Source organism: Dipodomys ordii, unplaced genomic scaffold, assembly GCF_000151885.1.
Source record: "Dipodomys ordii isolate 6190 unplaced genomic scaffold, Dord_2.0 Scaffold63, whole genome shotgun sequence".
Taxonomy (NCBI): Eukaryota; Metazoa; Chordata; class Mammalia; order Rodentia; family Heteromyidae; genus Dipodomys; species Dipodomys ordii.
This window is the reverse complement of record NW_012267279.1, coordinates 3742113-3760389: the sequence shown is the minus strand read 5'-3', so window position 1 is coordinate 3760389 and position 18277 is coordinate 3742113. Positions and strand designations below refer to the sequence as shown.

Below are 18277 nucleotides of genomic sequence, written 5' to 3'. Positions count from 1 at the left end.
CACTCTACCATTTGAGCCACAGAGTCACCTCTGGCTTCTTCTGTTTATGTAGTATTGGGAATCAAATCCAGGGCTTCATGCATGGTAGGCAAGCACTCTACCACTGAACCACATTCCCAGATACATGTTTAATTGATTTCATTTTTTAAAAGATTAAAATATTAAAATGTAGAATTGTTTAATAAACAATCCATATCCATTAATATGAGTTATTTTACTCATTCCTTATTATAAATTAAATATTCAAAACACTTTTAAAGTATAGTTAGCTGAGTAGCTATAGCAATGTGCCTATGAAGCAAAATGAATTAAGAAATTAAATATCAGGCATGGAAATTATTTTCCTGGACTTAGATTTGCCTCTGTGATGCTTCTGTTAGAGTATGAGGTAATCCTAGGTACTGTTTTATAAAATATAAATGGTCACATTTTTGTCAAAACTACCTTCTCTGTCACTGCTCTTATATAGGAGTCAAGTAATTTTCCAGTTGTAGCTATAAATTTTCATACTTAAGGACTCGAGTGCTGATCAGTATTATCCAAAGATTTTTTTCTGTCTGTGATAATTACTGTCCAAGAATTTATCCTGACTTTCTAGCTCATGAATTGAAAGTGAATGGGGTGTGTACATACATCTCTATTCTATATTTTGATGCTAGTTTATATTGTATGATAAGGAGTTACCTGAACTCACACATATAGTATGTTTCATAGTTAGAATTGAGTTTACCTATTAAAATTGTATACAAGGAAATTAGAGGTGTTATAGTACTTGCCATCTGTTATAGCGTCAGAAAATGCTGAGAAAACAGCCAAACACGAAACATTTATCAGTATTTACTAGTGGCATTACAATGTACTTTTTTCTTTCTGTTCTGAACATCCCAGTTATACTTACCTTGCAGATTGCAGTTTGGAGCACATCTGAACACTGCCAAGATCTAGGACATTCTTTAGGGCTTGAGGACTCTGGGCCAGTTGGTTGAGGGAGGATGTAGAAGGACTGTTTGAAGGTCTCTGTAGTTAAACACCTAGCTGTTCCCTATTTATCAGATATAAAGAGAGAAGTTTTTATTTTGTTTGGACATTTGAGAATAAATTGCTGATCAACAATTCATGATCAACACGTTTTAGACATCTTCTACCTTTCTGAGAACATAACTTGGGTCATGGGACAGTATTAGCTGAGACCCAAACTGCAACTACTCATTCTTTTTCCCAAGTCCAAGTATTTGATTCCCTCCAGAAATCTGTGGTGGTGCTGGACATGCTAGAGTGTGGACCATGCCTCAAGACTTACATAGATGGTCCCAAAATGTTTTTGATCTGTGTAATGATGAGATGATCTTTTGTTTCTTTATGTTTCTCTAGTATTTTTCCCCCCAAATACCAGTATATTTCAAGTAAGTTAGTAGTGTAATGGATACCAGAGAAGACTGTTCTTGAGCTAAAGATCTTTTTGTATTGGTTGAAAATAGTCCCAACTATTAGGTGGCCTAGACAATGGACTCAGGAGGAATTATCCTATTATCAACAAAATTTTCTGAAGGAAAATGGTTATTTTTTATATATATACTACTGCAACTGATGGAGTCTTTATTAATTTCTCTTTCATCTTCTTGTACTGAATAGCTCAAAATTCAATATCCAAGTAACAAGTATTTTGGCACATGATCTTCCACAAAAGATTTTGTTTTTCACATTCATCCTCTGCATCCAAATCATCTGTGTCTTCTGATTTACTTTTCTCTGTGATTCCCAGAGTTAGTTTTTTAAGAGACATTTTTTGTTTTCCACTAACAAAAGTAACTGTCCTACCTGGAGCATAACTTGTGGGTTTTATTTCTTGGTTGAGAAACCAGTGAGTATTTGGATTATTTTTGTGATAGGTAACAGTTACTCTCTTCCTCTGCATTTGGCTTCTTTACCATTTGGTTTTGCTTGTAATTTTTTAAATTTCTTGATATAAGCTTGATGTGCTTATTGCTTGATATATACCAGTTAAAGTCTTATGTGTTGTATGTGTGTGTTGTTGTTGTTATTGTTGTTCTTGTTCCTCTTGATGCAGACTAATTTTTCCCTGCATTTATTTCTATCATACTGGGGAAAATATCTTTATTATTAATCTTTAGACAAATGGATTAGCTCTCTCTTATCAGTATTCTGTCCCATGGATTAAGGTATAATTTTTGTTTTTTGTAAATAGATACAGCAGATTTAATTGTAAGCTGTGATTTGCATGTGGCAATCTGGTATTTGTAGTTATTTTGAGTGGACTTGATAGGGCTTTGTTGAGAGTGATATACCTTTTTTATCACTATTTTGAGCAGTATGCTTTATATTAGATGATGAATATAGGTTTTCATTAAAATTCAAACTTAATTTCTCTCTGGATGCTGGTGGCTCACACCTGTCATCCTAGCTACTCAGGAGGCTGAGATCTGAGGATCATGGTTAGAGCCTGTCCAAGCAGGAAAGTCTGTAAGACTGAGACTCTTATTTCCAATTAACTACCAGAAAACCAGAAGTGATGCTGTGGCTCAAATGGTAGAGCGCTCGTGTTGAGCTGAATTGCTCAAGGACAGCACCCACGCCCAGAGTTTAAGCCCCATGACCGACAAAAAACCCAAACCAAACCAAAACAAAAACATAATTTCTCTGATGGAATGTCTGAATGTCACAGTTTCAAAATTCTGCTCTGTATTTCTTTGAGTAAAGCTGCCATCTTGTGAACTGATTTTTTTGTGCCCTAAACTTCTTAGTTCTTTCTTGGTTTGGGGTGTTTTGTTTTTTTGAGGCTTGGTTTTTAATAAGAATTGAAGTCCCTCAGGATATTTTCCAAATTTTTATAATATTTAGAGATTTGTTTCACATTAACATTAATATGATAAACTTAGCATTATATATTTCATATATGCTTTTTTCTTGTAATTTTTTATGATGCTTGAATATTTCTAGACTTTTAAGTTAAATATACTCAAATACCTTTCCAAAGCCACCAATATTTCTAGAAATACGATGTCAATATAATATTTTTTGACATGTTGTTCAGTATTAGCCCAGTAATGTCCTTTACTGCAGGCTTTATTTCATAGTTTTGGTCTGTGTTCCAATCATGATAATGCATTTCATTTAATTATTTTTGCCTCTTTAGCCAAGTCCTTTTTTTTTTTTTTTTGGTCGGCTGTGGGGCTTGAACTCTGGGCCTGGGCGCTGTCCCTCAGCTCTTCAGCTCAAGGCGAGCACTCTACCACTTGAGCTACAGCGCCACTTCCGGTTTTTCTGGTGGTTATTGGAGATCGAAGTCTCATGGTCTCTCCTGCCCGGGCTGGCTTTGAACCTGGATCCTCAGATCTCAGCCTCCTGAGTAGCTAGGATTACAGGCGTGAGCCACCAGCGCCCGGCTTAGCCAAGTCTTTTCAATATTAAGTTATTGAGTATGAGAACAGAAGGTGCTCAACCTTTCAGAAGAAAAGATGTCAAAGACTCTACTATATTGGTTAGAATCCCTAACGTGATTTTGTTGTTGTTGTTTGAGGTTTTGAGGATTAAGCCCAGAGCCATGCACATGTCTAGGCAAGTGTGCTATCACTGAGCTACATCCTCAGCTCCCTAACTGTATTTGTTTTCTCTTCTGTATGATTTATAGAGGAATGGTAAAGTAAATTATCCCTGATACATTCTTTACCATGGAATAGTAAGCAGCCAAGGACTTTTAATGGTATAAGAAAGTGCATATATTATAATGTTAAAAGACAAGGTAAGATGTGAAGCCTACTAACATAGTATGATCTCAGCTATGTTAATTTTTTAATGGTTTTACATTGTCACAGAACAGAGTCAGCTTGTATTTTTGGTAGTTATGTTCACGTGTAATTTTTTTGCTAGGCATTAGTAGCTCATGTAATCCTAGCTGGTTAGGTAGTAGAGATGGATTATTGCAGTTTGAGTACAGTCCTTGCAGTAGCTGAGCATGGTGGTGTGTACCTGTCAGCCCATCTGTGTGGGAAGCTGAGATTGGGAAGCTTGCGTTTCCAGGCCATTTCATTCCCAATCTTGGAGTGTTACTTTCTTTTCTCTAGCCCCTGGTAACCACCATTCTACTTTCTATCTGTATGATTTGACTGTTCTACGTACCTTTTATAAGTGGAACCATGCAGTAGTAGTAGTTATCCTTTGTGACTGGCTTAATTTAGCAGCATGTTCTCAAGATGTTGAGTATGATGTAGCATGTATTAGAATTCCCTTCCTTTTTCAAAATGGAATAATACACATATACACACACACACACACACACACACACACACACACACTACTTTTTGCTTATCCATTCATTTGCCAATGGCACTTTGAGTTATGTCTACCTTTCTTTGGCTACTATAAATTGTGCTATAATAAATGTGGGTCTCTAAATATCTCTTAGAATGTCTGCTTTCAGTTTGAGTCTATATGTAGAAATGGAACTGTTATATGGTAATTCCAATTTTTTTTATTTTTAGTTGGTTGTGGGGCTTGGGCGCTGTCCCTCAGCTCTTCAGCTCAAGGAGAGCTGACTTTTCCTGCCCAGGCTGGCTTTGAACCACGATCCTCAGATCTCAGCCTCTTGGGTAGCTAGGATTACAGGCATGAGCCACCAGCACCCAGCTGTAATTCTAGTTTTTTGAGAACCTCTACATTCTCTTATATAACAGTTGTAAAATTTCACATTCCTACCAATAGTGCACAAAGTTTCTACTTTCTCCACATCTTTGCTAACACAAGTATAAATCAATACCTATTTGCTGGTTTGCTTGAGAGTCATCTTAATGGGTGTGAGATGGCATTTCACTGTGATTTAAATCTCTTTGGAGATTGTCTTCTTTTCTTATTATTTAATATTCTGGATTTTAACCAGGCATATGACTTAAGGATATCTTCTCGTATTCTGTATGTTGTCTTTTTACTCTGTTAATTGTATCTTTTGATGTGTCGATTTTTATTTTGATGAATTTATATATTTTTTTTATTGATTATGCTTTGATCCTAACCAGGATATCAGTTTCTAGTCAAGGGTCTTGGCATTTCTCCCCTACTTTTTCTATAATTTTAGGTGTTGTGTTTAGGTCTTTCTCTACTTTGAAATAAGTTTTCCATGTGGTTACCAGGTTGATAATAAAATACCTGAAAATGATATTTTGTGAGCGGGAAGAGGTTTAGTTTGGAAGTTCAAGAGGAAGGTGTTGAAGAAGATAAGAATCTTGGAGTGTAAGAAGTGTAGACAAAGAGCCAGAATGTCTAGAATAGTGATTAAATAGCTGGGAGACAGTATGAAATAAGAGCGGGGGGGGGGGGAAGCCTCAGCATGTGAATTATTATTATTTGAGGCAGCCACATCAACTAATATGATTCTTCAGGCAAATTATGAAAGTATAGAATAGCTGATTTAAGAGGTGAGAGAAATTAATGTAATATAGTTTTGGGAGATTTTCACTTTAAAAAAAATCAGTAAAAATATAAATACCCTAAGCTTTAGAGTTTTTTTTAATCACTCTTGTGATATAAGTAGAAATTCTGATATATATGCATATATATATACCTTGACTCATTTATTATCATTAATGTTTAGAATTATATACACAGAATTCACTTTAAGGAACTTCAAGTACAAACTGTTATAAATCCTTTAAAAATACCTTTTTTTTTTTTTTTTTTTTGGTAGGCCACATTGAATATAATTCACAGTGTTGTTCTCTCAGTTCTTGACAAAAACCAAAGGGCTAGAGAACTGGAGGAGATTTCACAGCAGAAGAATGCTGCAAAAGACAATTCATTGGACACAGAGGTGGCTTATTTAACCCATGAAGGCATGTTTATAAGTGATGCATTCAGTGAGGGTGAATTAGCACCTTCAGTAGTTGATACTACCTCTCAAAGAAACGTGTCTCCAAATAGTGAGCCCTGCAGCAGCGATTCAGTATCTGAACCTGAATGTACTACTGATTCTTCATCTAGCAAAGAACAGACGTCATCATCTACTCCAGGAGGTGTGGATATTATGTGAGTATGGCAGCCATTACCAGAAAGAGAAGATATTGAATCATCTTATTAATGATTTCAGTAAGATTGAGGATTCAGTATATTCAGTACCCATCTACATTTTTGTCTTGGAACTGTAACAAAAATGTATTAATTTTATGAAACATGTATCCCCTTTTGAAAATGCATAAGAAATATACAGGCAAGCACTGAAGCTTGTGGAGAAATTACAGAATTTTATGGATGGAAAAAAATATTAATTTACCAAATTATCTAATTAAATACCTCACTTCAGTAATAGAGTAACTGGTGTGCAGAGAGCTTAGATGATTTAAAGGGCAGAACTAATTTTGCTTTGGTCATTTTTGTTTGGTTTTCATTTTTTGGTATTGAAGTGTAAGCAAAGGCCCTGTACTTGCCAGGAGGCCCACCCTACCTTCATGACCCCTGGTTGCTATACATACTATTATTATTTTTGTAAGGGTGATGTACAGAGGGTATAGTTATTTTTTGAGTAGGGTCTCACAGTTATGCTCAGGCCGATCTGAATCTTTATCTTTGTATTTGTGCTTCTCTCATACCTGAGATGACAGCTTTTTTTCCTTCCTTCCTTCCTTCCTTCCTTCCTTCCTTCCTTCCTTCCTTCCTTCCTTCCTTCCTTCCTTCCTTCTTTCCTTTCCTTTTCTTTTTTCCTTTCTCTTTTTTTTTCTTTTTTGCAATGAAATAAAAGAACTTGTTTCCATTTTCTGAAGTTCATTTTGCTAAATGTTATTTTATATGATCAGGCAGTCTGCCTTTGTGCTTCTCTCTGAAGAATATCCTCTTTTGGTCTCAATTGTGTGTGAATGCCTACAATCCTGTATAATTTATCATGTCCCAGTGTATTTTAGATCTAGCTTCTACATATTAGAGAAAACATGTGTTCTTTGTCTCCCCAGACTTGGCTTACCTTACTTAACATGATTTGTTCTAGGGCCATCCATTACTTTCTAATGCCTGTGTAAATGTGTATATGTACCAGATTTTTTGGATGCAGTCATCTATTGTAGGGCATTTGGGCTGTTTCCATAGCTTGGCTATTGTGAATAGTGCAGCAATGAACCTGGATGTGCATGTGCAAAGGTCTTTATAGTATCCTGGCTCATGATGTTCTGGGTAGATGCCTAGGAGTGGTATGGGTGAGTCTTAGGAAAGATCTATGTTTAGTTTTTTTGAAGAACCTCCAGACTACTGTTTAGAGTGATTGTACTCATTTATATTCCCACCAGCAGTGTAATAAGGCTTCTTTATTCCCCACATCCCTGCCAACATTTGTCGTTCAAATTCACAATGTTGGCCAATCTAACTGGAGTGAAATGATCTGAGAATTGTTTTGATTTGCATTTCCTATATGGGTGGGGATGATAAGCATTCATCATGTGTTTCTTTGCCATTCTTATCTCTTCTCTCCTTAGTTCCTTTGCCCATTTAGTGGTTGGTCATTAGGTTTGGGTGGGGTTAGTTTCTTGAGCAGAAAGTCCTTGTATATTTTGAATATTAGGCCTTTGGATGACAGGTTTTTTAATTGGTTGAGATGGGAACTTGTGAACTTTATGCCTGGGCTGGACTTGACTCATCATTCTCCTGATCTCTGCCTAAGTAGCTGGAATTATATGTTTGAATCATTGTGTTCAGCTGTTTTGTATTTTTTATATTAGTAAAACTTGGTTTTTAAAAGATGTGGATTTCCTAATAGATCCCACTGTCTTTTAAAATATTATTGTCTTAAAAAACACTTCGTTTTAAATTTTTTTCACATTTTCAGAAATGTGAAAAACATTTTCATGAATCTAGAATCCTTCAGATAACTTCTCCAGTTGTTACCAGTTTACCATATTACTGTGTCTCCCTCCTTTTTTTCTCTCCCTCTTTCTTTCTTTGTGTCTTACATTAATATATTTCTGAATCATTTGGGAATAGTTTAGAGACCTGCTGCCGAATGATCCAAAGTTATATCATGTATATTTCCTAAGCAAATATACCTTCATATATTCATAATATACCACCTAAATACAAGAGAATTATCAGTAAATTATCAAATCTGTTTACCACAGAGTTCACAGGTATCCTGTATTTACTGGTGTCTAAAAAGACAAAGCAAGTCTAGGAGTGTGGGTCAAGTGGTAGCTAGAGTACCTGCCTGGTAAGCATGAGGCCATGAGTATCACCAAAAAATAAAAACAAAAAGAGAAAGCAAGACCAATAATTTCTCCTCCGAGAACATGGTTTGTGTTCTGTTATTATTAAGGATAACTAAGACTCAGTACTTTGATCCATTTTTACTTACATCAGTTTTATGGAGTTTACAGAGGTCACAGAATATTAAGCCAGCTGTAATACTCTGCCCCCCCCCATCAAAACTAACTCATTAATATTAAGACTTTTTTCTGTATTTAGGCTAATTTTTTAAGCTAATTTTATTTTTTTTCATTTTATTATTTTTATTTTTGTTGGTCATGGGGCCTGAACTCTGGGACTGGGCGCTGTCCCTCAGCTCTTCAGCTCAAGGCTAGTGCTCTCCTACTTGAGCCACAGCGCCACTTCCGGTTTTTTCTGCTTATGTGGTGCTGAGGAATCAAACCCAGGGCCTCATGCATGCAAGGCAAGCACTCTACCACTGAGCCACCTTCCCACCCTAGGCTTATATTTTTATGTTTACTAAGAGGGTAGAATTTCAAAGTGCTATTGAGAGATTAAAAAGTCTGTAGCTAAATAATCCAGAATTTTATTTTTCCTTTGTAACATTTCCAAGGTAGGAGGTCTTACCCTGAGAAGACAGCTCAGTCACTCTCACTGTGGAGCTTCTGTTTGTGTCTAGGATGGTGTTCAAGCTTTTATCATCTCATCTTCAGCCCTAGCTAGCAAAAGGAGAGGAGAAAGGGCTGGTACTCTGTTACTTCCTTTTTGTTTTAACTTTTTATTTTTTTTGGTGCCTGTACTGGGGTTTAGACTCAGGGCCTTACACTTTCACTAGCTTTTTTGCTCAGTTGGTATTTTACCACTTGAATGACACCTGCACTTCTGGCTTCTGGCTGGTAAATTGGAGATAAAAGTCTTGAAGATTTGTCTGCCTTGGCTGGCTTCAAAGCTCAATTTTAAGATCTCAGCCTCTTGAATAGCTAGGATTATAGATGTGAGCCACTGGAGTCTGGCTTGTTTAACTTTTTAATTGGAGTAAAATGTGTATGTGGGAAAATGTACCAGTTATATTTGTTCAGCTCAAATATCACAAAGCTGAAAATGTTGGTATACTCACCACCAAGATTAAGAAATAGAACACTGGGATGGGATGTAGCTCAGTGGCAAAGTGCTTGCCTAGCAAGTGCAACGTCCTGGGTTCGATCCCCAGTGCCAAAAAAGAAAAGACAAAAAAAATACAGTTAAAAAAAACCCAAACAAAAAAAGAAATAGAACACTATACACTCTCCAGAAAACCTCCTCATCACCGCATTACTGCATCAATCTTTCCAAAGGAAACCATTAAAACTATTGGATTTTCCACTTTCAAAAAACTTTAGAGGGCTGGGAATGTGGCTTAGTGGTAGAGTGCTTGCCTAGCATGCATGAAGCCCTGAGTTCAATTCCTCAGTACCACATAAACAGAAAAAGCTGAAAGTGGTGGTATGGCTCAAGTGGTGGAGCAAGCCTTGAGCAAAAAAAAAAGCAGCTCAAGGCCCTGAGTTCAAGCCCCAGGACTGGCAAAAACCCAAAACAAACAAAAAACCTTTAGATACGAGGAACCACATGGCTTTTTTTTTTTTTTGTCTATAATTTCTTTCATTCAACTTTTGTTTGTGATCTCCCAATTTTTTATCCTAGTAGTGCCCTTATATGTAATTTATATATAATTACTTCATCTCATAGTAACATCACAGTTCATTCTGTTTATAAGATTTGGGTTATTGTTATGAATGTTGTTGTAGATATCTCTGGTACATATGTTGCAAACATTTCTATTGCATACAGACCTAGGAATGAACTGTATATGTTCATTTTTGATTTTTTTTATTTCTTGCTGATTTATTGGAGTTATTTATGCAAAGGTCTTAATACCTGGAATAATAATTTCTCCTACCTATTCTTTTTTAACTTTGCCTTTTTTTCAGCATGGAAGATATTTTGTAATCTTAGCAATTTCAGAGGTTTAGGCAGGAGGATCTCAAGTGAGACCAGACTTCCCAAGTATACAAGATTCTATTTCAAAGTAAAAAGGGATGAGGATGTAGCCCAGTAGTAGAGTGCTTGAGGTTCTAGCCACATTATCTCAAAAACAAAAACCCCATGATTGCCTTGAATATATTTAATTTTTTGTAAATCCATATGCATCTTAGATTGTTAGTTCTGTTACCATCGCAATTTAGAATTTCTGTTTTTTCCACTAACATCCTAGACACTAGAACAATACTTAACTGTATCTAGCGCAAGCTGGGAACAGGTAGACTCATGTCTATAAACCTAGCTACCCAGAAGGTTGAGACTGAAGGATCTCAATTTATTCATGGTTGTGTGTGTGTGTGTGTGTATGTGTGTGAGAGAGAGAGAGAGATTATCTATTTTATTCCATGTAACAGAGAGAGAGAGAGAGAGAGAGAGAGATTATCTATTTTATTCCATGTAACATGTTTTTTGGTTTTGCAACTATGTTGATTGATTTTGGTTTTTTTTTGGGCTGGTCCTGGAGCTTGAATTCTGGGCTGCTTTTGCTCAAGGTTAACACTCTACCACTTGAAACACAGTACCACTTCCTGATTTTTTGAGTAGTTTATTGGGGATAGGAGAGTCTCATGGACTTTCTTGACCGGGCTGTGTTTGAACTGCCATACTCAGATTTCATCCTCCTGAGTAGCTAGGATTATAGACAAGCCCAGCTAGTTGATTCTTTTTAAGGCTGCATTTTGTTTTATCCATCATCTGTCAGTGGAACACTTAGCCATTTTGAATAGCTAATTTTTTGAGGTTTCAAAGATTTAAAAAGTCATATACTTAATTTGAATTGCTTTATTATATTTGGGTTCATTTATTCTGTTTTTCCTCCCAATAAAATGAAAGTTTGAGGCCAATAAATTTAAAAATCTTTTTAAAAACAAACTTACAATGAGTTAAATTTATTAAAGAATCCTTTTCAGCTTTTTGGATAGTCATATTTTTAAAAAGCTTCACTTGTGGCTGGGAAGGTGGCTCAGTGGTAGAGCGCTTGCCTTGCATGCCTGAGGCCCTGTGTTTGATTCCTCAGCACCACATAAGCAAAAAGAAAAAAGCTGGAAGTGGCGCTGTGGCTCAAGTGGTAGAGCACTAGCCTTGAGCTGAAGAGCTGAGGGACAGCGCCCAGGCCCAGAGTTCAGGCCCCACGACTGGACCCCCCCCCATAAAAGCTTCACTTGTGTTTATTTACTATCTTCTGTTTATTTCTCTTAAATTGGTAGCTTTTTGCCAAAAGTTCTAAATTTTAGCAGCCCTTTAGAAAATAAAACTTGTAACTGTAACCACCCTGTACAGTATCTTTACAATAAATTTTTTTTATAAAAAGAAAAGGGCGGGGCTGGGAAGGTGGCTCAGGGTAGAGTGCTTGCCTTGCATGCATGAGGCCCTGGGTTCCATTCCTCAGCACCACATAAGCAGAAAAAGCTGGAAGTGGGGCTGAAGCTCAGGTGGTAGAGCGCAGGTCTACAGCTGAAGAGCTGGGGGACAGTGCCCAGGCCCAGAGTTCAGGCCCCACAACCGACAAAAAAAATAAATAAAAAGAAAAGGGCCTTGCCTATGTAATTGTAACCCCTCTGTATGGTATTTTCACAATAAAAAAAAAAAAGAAAAGGGGCTGGGAATGTGGCTCAGTGGTAGAATGCTTGCCTTGCATGCATGAGGCCCTGGGTTCAACTCCTCAGTACCACATAAGCAGAAAAAAGCCAGAAGTGGCACTGTGGTTCAAGTGATAGAGGGCTAGCCTTGAACTGAAGAGCTAAGGGACAGCACCCAGGCCCAGAGTTCAGGCCCCATTACCGCCCCCCCTCAAAAAAAATAACAATAAAAATAAAAAAAGAAAATAAAACTTATTTCAGTAGAAAGTTTGAACCTTGAAATTTAAGCAGATATTTTTATGGGAGCTAATATTGAAATACTGCCAGACTGTTTATATTGAAGTAAATGATGATGCACAGTCAATTATAGATTGATATATTGAAGTAAATGATGAAGCACAATCAATTGTAGATTGACTGATTTTGGATTCTAGTTCTGCCCTCTTAACCTGTGACCTGAGTAGGTTATTTAAACTTTTTAAGATTTAGTGTCCTTGTTTGTAAATAGCTATTTACTTTCCAGGCTGGATATTTTAAGAGTATAAGTTCCTCTATTAGTTTTAAAATATCAGTAAATACGTTTAGTGATAGTATAAGGGTTATAGGTAATAACTTTAGAGTGGTGACTTGCTTCAAATTTGTGTACACACACACAGACACACACAGACACACACACACACACACACACACGCTAATAAAATGTAGGAATCATCAGTCAAGGGAGTCAAAGATGAAGACCTGGCCAATACTGTTTAATCGCAGGCAGTACCCAGCTTCAGGGTCAAGAGTCAAAGTAGCTAACCTAAATAACCCCACCTGCATTCCCAGTTGCTCTGGATCTGAACAGCTGAATTGGCTTAATATCTATATCTATATATATCAGAGTCTAACAATTTGAAACATCTTAGTTCAGCTGAAAGGGAGAAAAAAAATAACATTAAGGCACTTAGCTTATAGTAACATTAAGCTGATAGCATAGAATCATGAATCTCTATATATGCCCCTGGGGCAAATGTTTAAACATAACCTTCAAAACTGAAAACAATGTACACTGGTTACTTGAAAGAAGGAACCTATTGTGTTTGTGCCCAGTCCCAGCACATAGTATCAGTAAGCTATTAAGTGACTACACATATAATATGAAGTAATTCATAATTATAAGTAAAATAGGACCTCTTTGTCATGAAATCATATTCCTTCTTTCTCCTTCCCTGAAATCATTCAGGTGTCTGTGTACACTTTGCTTTCCAAAGCTACCAAAAACTACTCAACCTCTCCAAATTATTTTTTGCTCTAGTGTCTGCAGATTTTTCAATGAATGTTAACATGTATTAAATATTAAAACAGAGTTGGCCACTGGTGGTTCACATCTGTAATTCAAGCTACTTGGAAGGTGAGATCTCAGAGGATCCCAGTTTTAGGATAGTGAAAGGAAAAAAGTTCATGAGGCTTTATCTCAAAGGAAGAAGGTAGACATGTTGCATACAACTGTCATCGTAGCTGAGATGAAAAGTATAAAATAGATTATAGTTCAGGCATAGGTCTGGGCAGGAAAAGAGACACTATCTCAACCAGTACAAAAAAAGGGATGAAGATGCAGCTCTAGCGGTGAACTATCTACCTGGCAAGTACAAGGTAAGACTGAAATGCAGTTGCAATAACACACTCACCTCCCCTTCCCACACACACTGGGACAGAGAGAGAATATTATTACATGAAGTTTTGGTAAAATATACCTGTTATTTATTAATTGATGTTTCATCATTAAAAACTATTAAGTATTTGCTACATAACAATTTTTTTCTCAAATTAGTATTTTTGTCTTTTCATTGATTTATCACCTGTGAAAAGTACTGTGTTGTCAGTTAGCCCTTACTATATCCTATTTTATCGTTTTTAGGACCAGTGAAGACATGAAATTAACTGACTTAGAGCTAGGAAAGCTGGCAAATAATATCCAGGAGTTATTGTACAGTGCCTCAGATACATGCCACGATCGAGCTGTCAAATTTCTTATATCAAGAGCGAAGGTATTTTCATAAAGCTTTAGATATTTTACTTTTATACGTAGTATAATTACTTTAGAGGTCTGGAGTCTTTGCATATACCTCTGTGTGCCCAATAATATGTATTATACTTTTAACACAATAAAATTAATGGCATTACTGGTGTGTCTATTAGGGAGCTGCTGAAAAGAAGAGAAATAGGATGCACTGGGCATAATAGCATGTGCCTTGTAATTCCAAGTCCTTGGGAGGCAAAGAACAGGAGCATCAGGGTTTTAGGACAACCTGGGCAGAAAGTTTAGCAAGACCTCTTTCTCTGCAAATAGCTGGGATGGGAGATGTGTGCATCTGTCATCTCAGGTACTCAGGAAGCATGAATAGGAAGAGTGTGGTACAGGCTAGCTCAGTCAAAAAAGGGAGAGTCTCAAAAGTAAACAGAAAGGGTTAGAGAAATGACTCAAGTAATAGAGAGCCTGCTTAGCAAGCATAAGGCTCTAAATTCAAACCATAGTACCATCAAAAACAAGAAAAGAAATTAGAACAAATCACATTATTTTCAATTAAATGAATAAGGGAATTCTTTTAATATATATACCTTAATAATTAATTGGAATCTAATATTTTATATATGCATATGTATACATATGTTTGTATATAGAAATAGCCAAATAACTTATTGTATAATAATTCATTTGAGTTACTTTGTTAGTTATGAAGGGATCTGAATCAAATTTAAGTACATTCAGCTTTTCATGTCCAGCTTTCAGGAGTTTGAGATACGGGGAAGTTTCATTTAGCATAATAGTTACTCATAATGAATGTTATTAATATGGAGAAAATATAGCTAATGTTAACAATCTGTTCAACTTTTGGCTTATCCATATTGAGTGTTACACTAACTCCGTGTCATAATTTTGTGTTATTTTTAAAACTTAGGATGGTTTTCTTGAGAAACTAAATTCCACGGAATTCATAACACTCTCTAGATTAATGGAAACATTCATTGCAGACACTGAACAGGTCTGTGGAAGAAAAAGCACATCATTACTTGGAGCACTTCAGAGCCAAGCTAATAAATTTGTAAATAGGTTTCATGAAGAAAGAAAAACCAAACTCAGGTATCACTATGTCCATTCTTCAGGTTTTGCTTCCTTTATATAGCATAGTTTTATTTTTAAAAGAAAAGTTAGGGGCTGGGAAGATGGCTCAGTGGTAGAGTGCTTGCCTTGCATGAGGCCCTGGGTTCGATTCCTTAGCACCACATAAGCAAAAAGAAAAAAGCTGGAAGTGGCACTGTGGCTCAAGTGGTAGAGTGCTAGCCTTGAGCTGAAGAGCTGAGGGACAGTGCCCAGGCCCAGAGTTCAGGCCCCATGATCAGACCCCCCCAATCCCCCCCCAAAAAAAGAAAGAAAAGTTAACTGGCTGGTGGAATTCCTGATTTAAAAAAAAAATTAAGGCAGAATGTGAAACTAAAATCAAATTTCTTAGCCTTCAAATAGAGTTAGAATATACTTCTATTTCCATACTTTTCAGGAAAAACTTTAATGTTTTTATTACTCAAGTAAATTCATTTTCTCACTCTTCTTGGTTAGGCCAGGAAATATTAAAAGTATTGTTACTGGCCACAAATGGTTCCAATTTTTTAAAGTGTGAGCATTTAAAAAATACTATTATGCCGGGCGCCGGTGGCTCACGCCTGTAATCCTAGCTACTCAGGAGGCTGAGATCTGAGGATCATGGTTCAAAGCCAGCCCGGGCAGGAGAGACCGTGAGACTCCTATCTCCAATAAAACCACTAGAAAACCGGAAGTGGTGCTGTAGCTCAAGTGGTAGAGCGCTCGCCTTGAGCTGAAGAGCTGAGGACAAGCGCCCAGGCCCAGAGTTCAAGCCCCACAACCGCCAAAAAATAAAAAATAAAGAAATACTATTATTCACCAAAGAAAATGTTGTTAAGCAGGGTTAATGCCTGTAACGCTAGCCTAAGCTGTCATGAAGATCCTAAGGTCGAGGTCAGTCAAGGACACTGTGCCTCAAAACACCAAGACAATCCAAAACCAGAAGAGAAGAAAGTGTTTTGAAATATAATGAAAGTGTACCTTCCTTTCCTCTTAAATAGCCTCCTCTTAGACAATGAGCGCTGGAAACAAGCTGATGTTCCTGCAGAATTTCAAGATCTTGTTGATGCTATATCAGATGGAAAGATTTCTTTACCTGAAAAAAAAACAGGAGGTATGTGTTTCTTTTTACATGTTTTTTCAATATTATTTATTGCATATGAATGCTAAATTTTTAAATTACATTTTATCACCCTTAAATAGTTGTACAAAGGAGTTAGTATTCAACAAATCAGTTTATAATTCATCTTGATGTTACCCTTTCATCATTCCCTGTACATCCCTTCCAACCCAGTCCTCCTCTCAGTTTCCTAGTTTCATTGATATGCATGAAATATTATTATTGTATGCTCCCTCTCTTCATCTATCCTGCTCCTTTTGATACCTCCTCCCCTTTAAGTGCCAGATTCCTGGTCATTTTATTAGGCTGTGAATTAGTTTTTCTAAGGAATTGTACTATTTGAATTCTCCACTGCAAATAACATATTGGGTTAACACATTTGTATACACTTGCATATAACCTTGTATGGCTTACTTGTACATTTATAAATTAGTTCTTGCTTCCACATATGAGATAAAATGTGTGTCTTTTGTCTCTCTGGACCTCACTTAACACAATTTTTTTCAAGTCTATCTTTGTCTTTGCAGACAATGTAATATTCTTCCTAAAGAATAAAATTCCATTATGGATATATACCACATTCTCCTGATTCAGTCATCCATTTAGGAACATCTGGGCTGTTTCTGTCCTTGGGCTATGGTGAATAGTACAGCAGTGAACATAGTTGTGCAGGTGGCTTTCCAGTATCCTGATTTGTAATCTTTTGAGTAAATGCCCAAGAGGAGTATTGCAGGGTCTTGGGGTAAATTCTGTATTTAGTTTTTTGAAGAATCTTCAAACTGCTTTCCAGAGTGATTAAATAAGTTTATATTCCTACCAACAGTTTTCCCCCATATCCATCTGTTATTGCTGGTAGTCTTGATGGAAGCCATTCTAACTGGGGTGAGAGAAATCTCAGTGTTGTTTTATTTGCATTTCCTTTGTGGTCAGTGATGTTGAACATTTTTCTATTTGCATTTTTACTACTACTACTGGGAGTTTATTTAGCTCATTTGCCCAGTTGTTACTTACTTGTTGATTCTTGGAGAGTTTAGTTCCCTGAGCTTTTTGTATATTCTGGATATTAGGTTTATTGTATAGATGGAAAATATCTTCTCCCACTCAGTAGGCTGTCTTTTTAGCTTATTAACTATGTTCTTTGCCCTGCAGAAACTTAGTTTGATGTAATCCCATTTATCAGTTCTTTGATTTCCTGAACTTAGAAAGATACTGCATGTACTGAGAAGTTCTGAAGTAGTTTCATAGTTCCAGTTCTTACATTGAGGTCTTGATCCATTTTGAGTTGATACAGGTGGTACAGGTGACAGATAGGTATTCAATTTCAGTTTTCTACATATGATATTCAATTTTTCCAACACCATTTATGCTTTTTAGTCTTTTTTTTTGGCTTCTTTACCAAATGTTAGGTGACATAGGTCTATGGGTTTATTTCTGGGTTTTCAATTCTGTTCCACTGGTCATTGAGTCTGTTTTTGTTGTAAATAACTCGGTAGTTGAGTTTTTGGTCTAGAACTGGTATACCTTCAGGGTTTTTTTTTTTTGTTTGTTTGTTTTTTGCCCAGGATTGCTTTTGTGGTTTGAGGACTTCGTAATTTCATAAGAACTTTTGAATTATTTTCTCTATTTGTACTGGTATTTTGATGGGTATGAATTTGTAGATTGCCTTAGCAGTGCTGTCATGTGCACAATATTTTGGCAATCCAGGTCTTGGAATATCTTTCCACTTCCTACTTCTTGACTTGCTTTCTTCAAAATTTTAGTTTTTATTATAGAGGTCTTTCACTTCCTTGGTTAAGTTGATTCCTAGGCTTTTTTGTTTTCTCTTTAGACTATTACAAATGGATTTGCTTTCCTGATTTCACTCTAGATCTTCCCATTGTTGGAGTACAGAAAAGCTATTGATTTTTGTGGATTGATTTTATACCCCGCTACTTTGCCAAAGTTGTTTATCTGCTCTAGGAACTTGGGAGTGGAGTCTCTAGGGTCCTTTAGAGTTAGGATCATGTCGTCTGCAAATAGGGATAGTTTGACTTCTTTTTATTCCTTACTTGGATCCCCCTTAACATCTTTCTTTTGCCTTGTTGTTTGGCTAGGAATTTCAGTACTATAATGAAAAGGAGTGGAGAAAGTAGAAATCCTTGTCTTATTCCCTATTTAAGAGGAAATGGTTTTACTTTTTTATCCTTT

General features: G+C 36.5%; 1 protein-coding gene across 4 annotated transcripts in view; it reads left to right on the top strand.

Annotated features, from left to right (window-relative positions):
- The window catches only part of Vps54 (vacuolar protein sorting 54 homolog (S. cerevisiae)), a 99056-nt gene that overhangs the window by 57437 nt on the left and 23342 nt on the right, over positions 1-18277 (top strand). For all 4 annotated transcript variants that reach the window (XR_001175302.1, XM_013022520.1, XM_013022519.1 and 1 more), the window contains 4 exons: positions 5699-6036; positions 13750-13879; positions 14792-14973; positions 15972-16084. Coding sequence is in view for 3 of the 4 variants with exons in the window: in XM_013022520.1 (XP_012877974.1) it covers positions 5699-6036; positions 13750-13879; positions 14792-14973; positions 15972-16084 (763 nt within the window). In the remaining variant the exon portion in view is untranslated. The remainder of the gene's footprint in view (positions 1-5698; positions 6037-13749; positions 13880-14791; positions 14974-15971; positions 16085-18277) is intronic.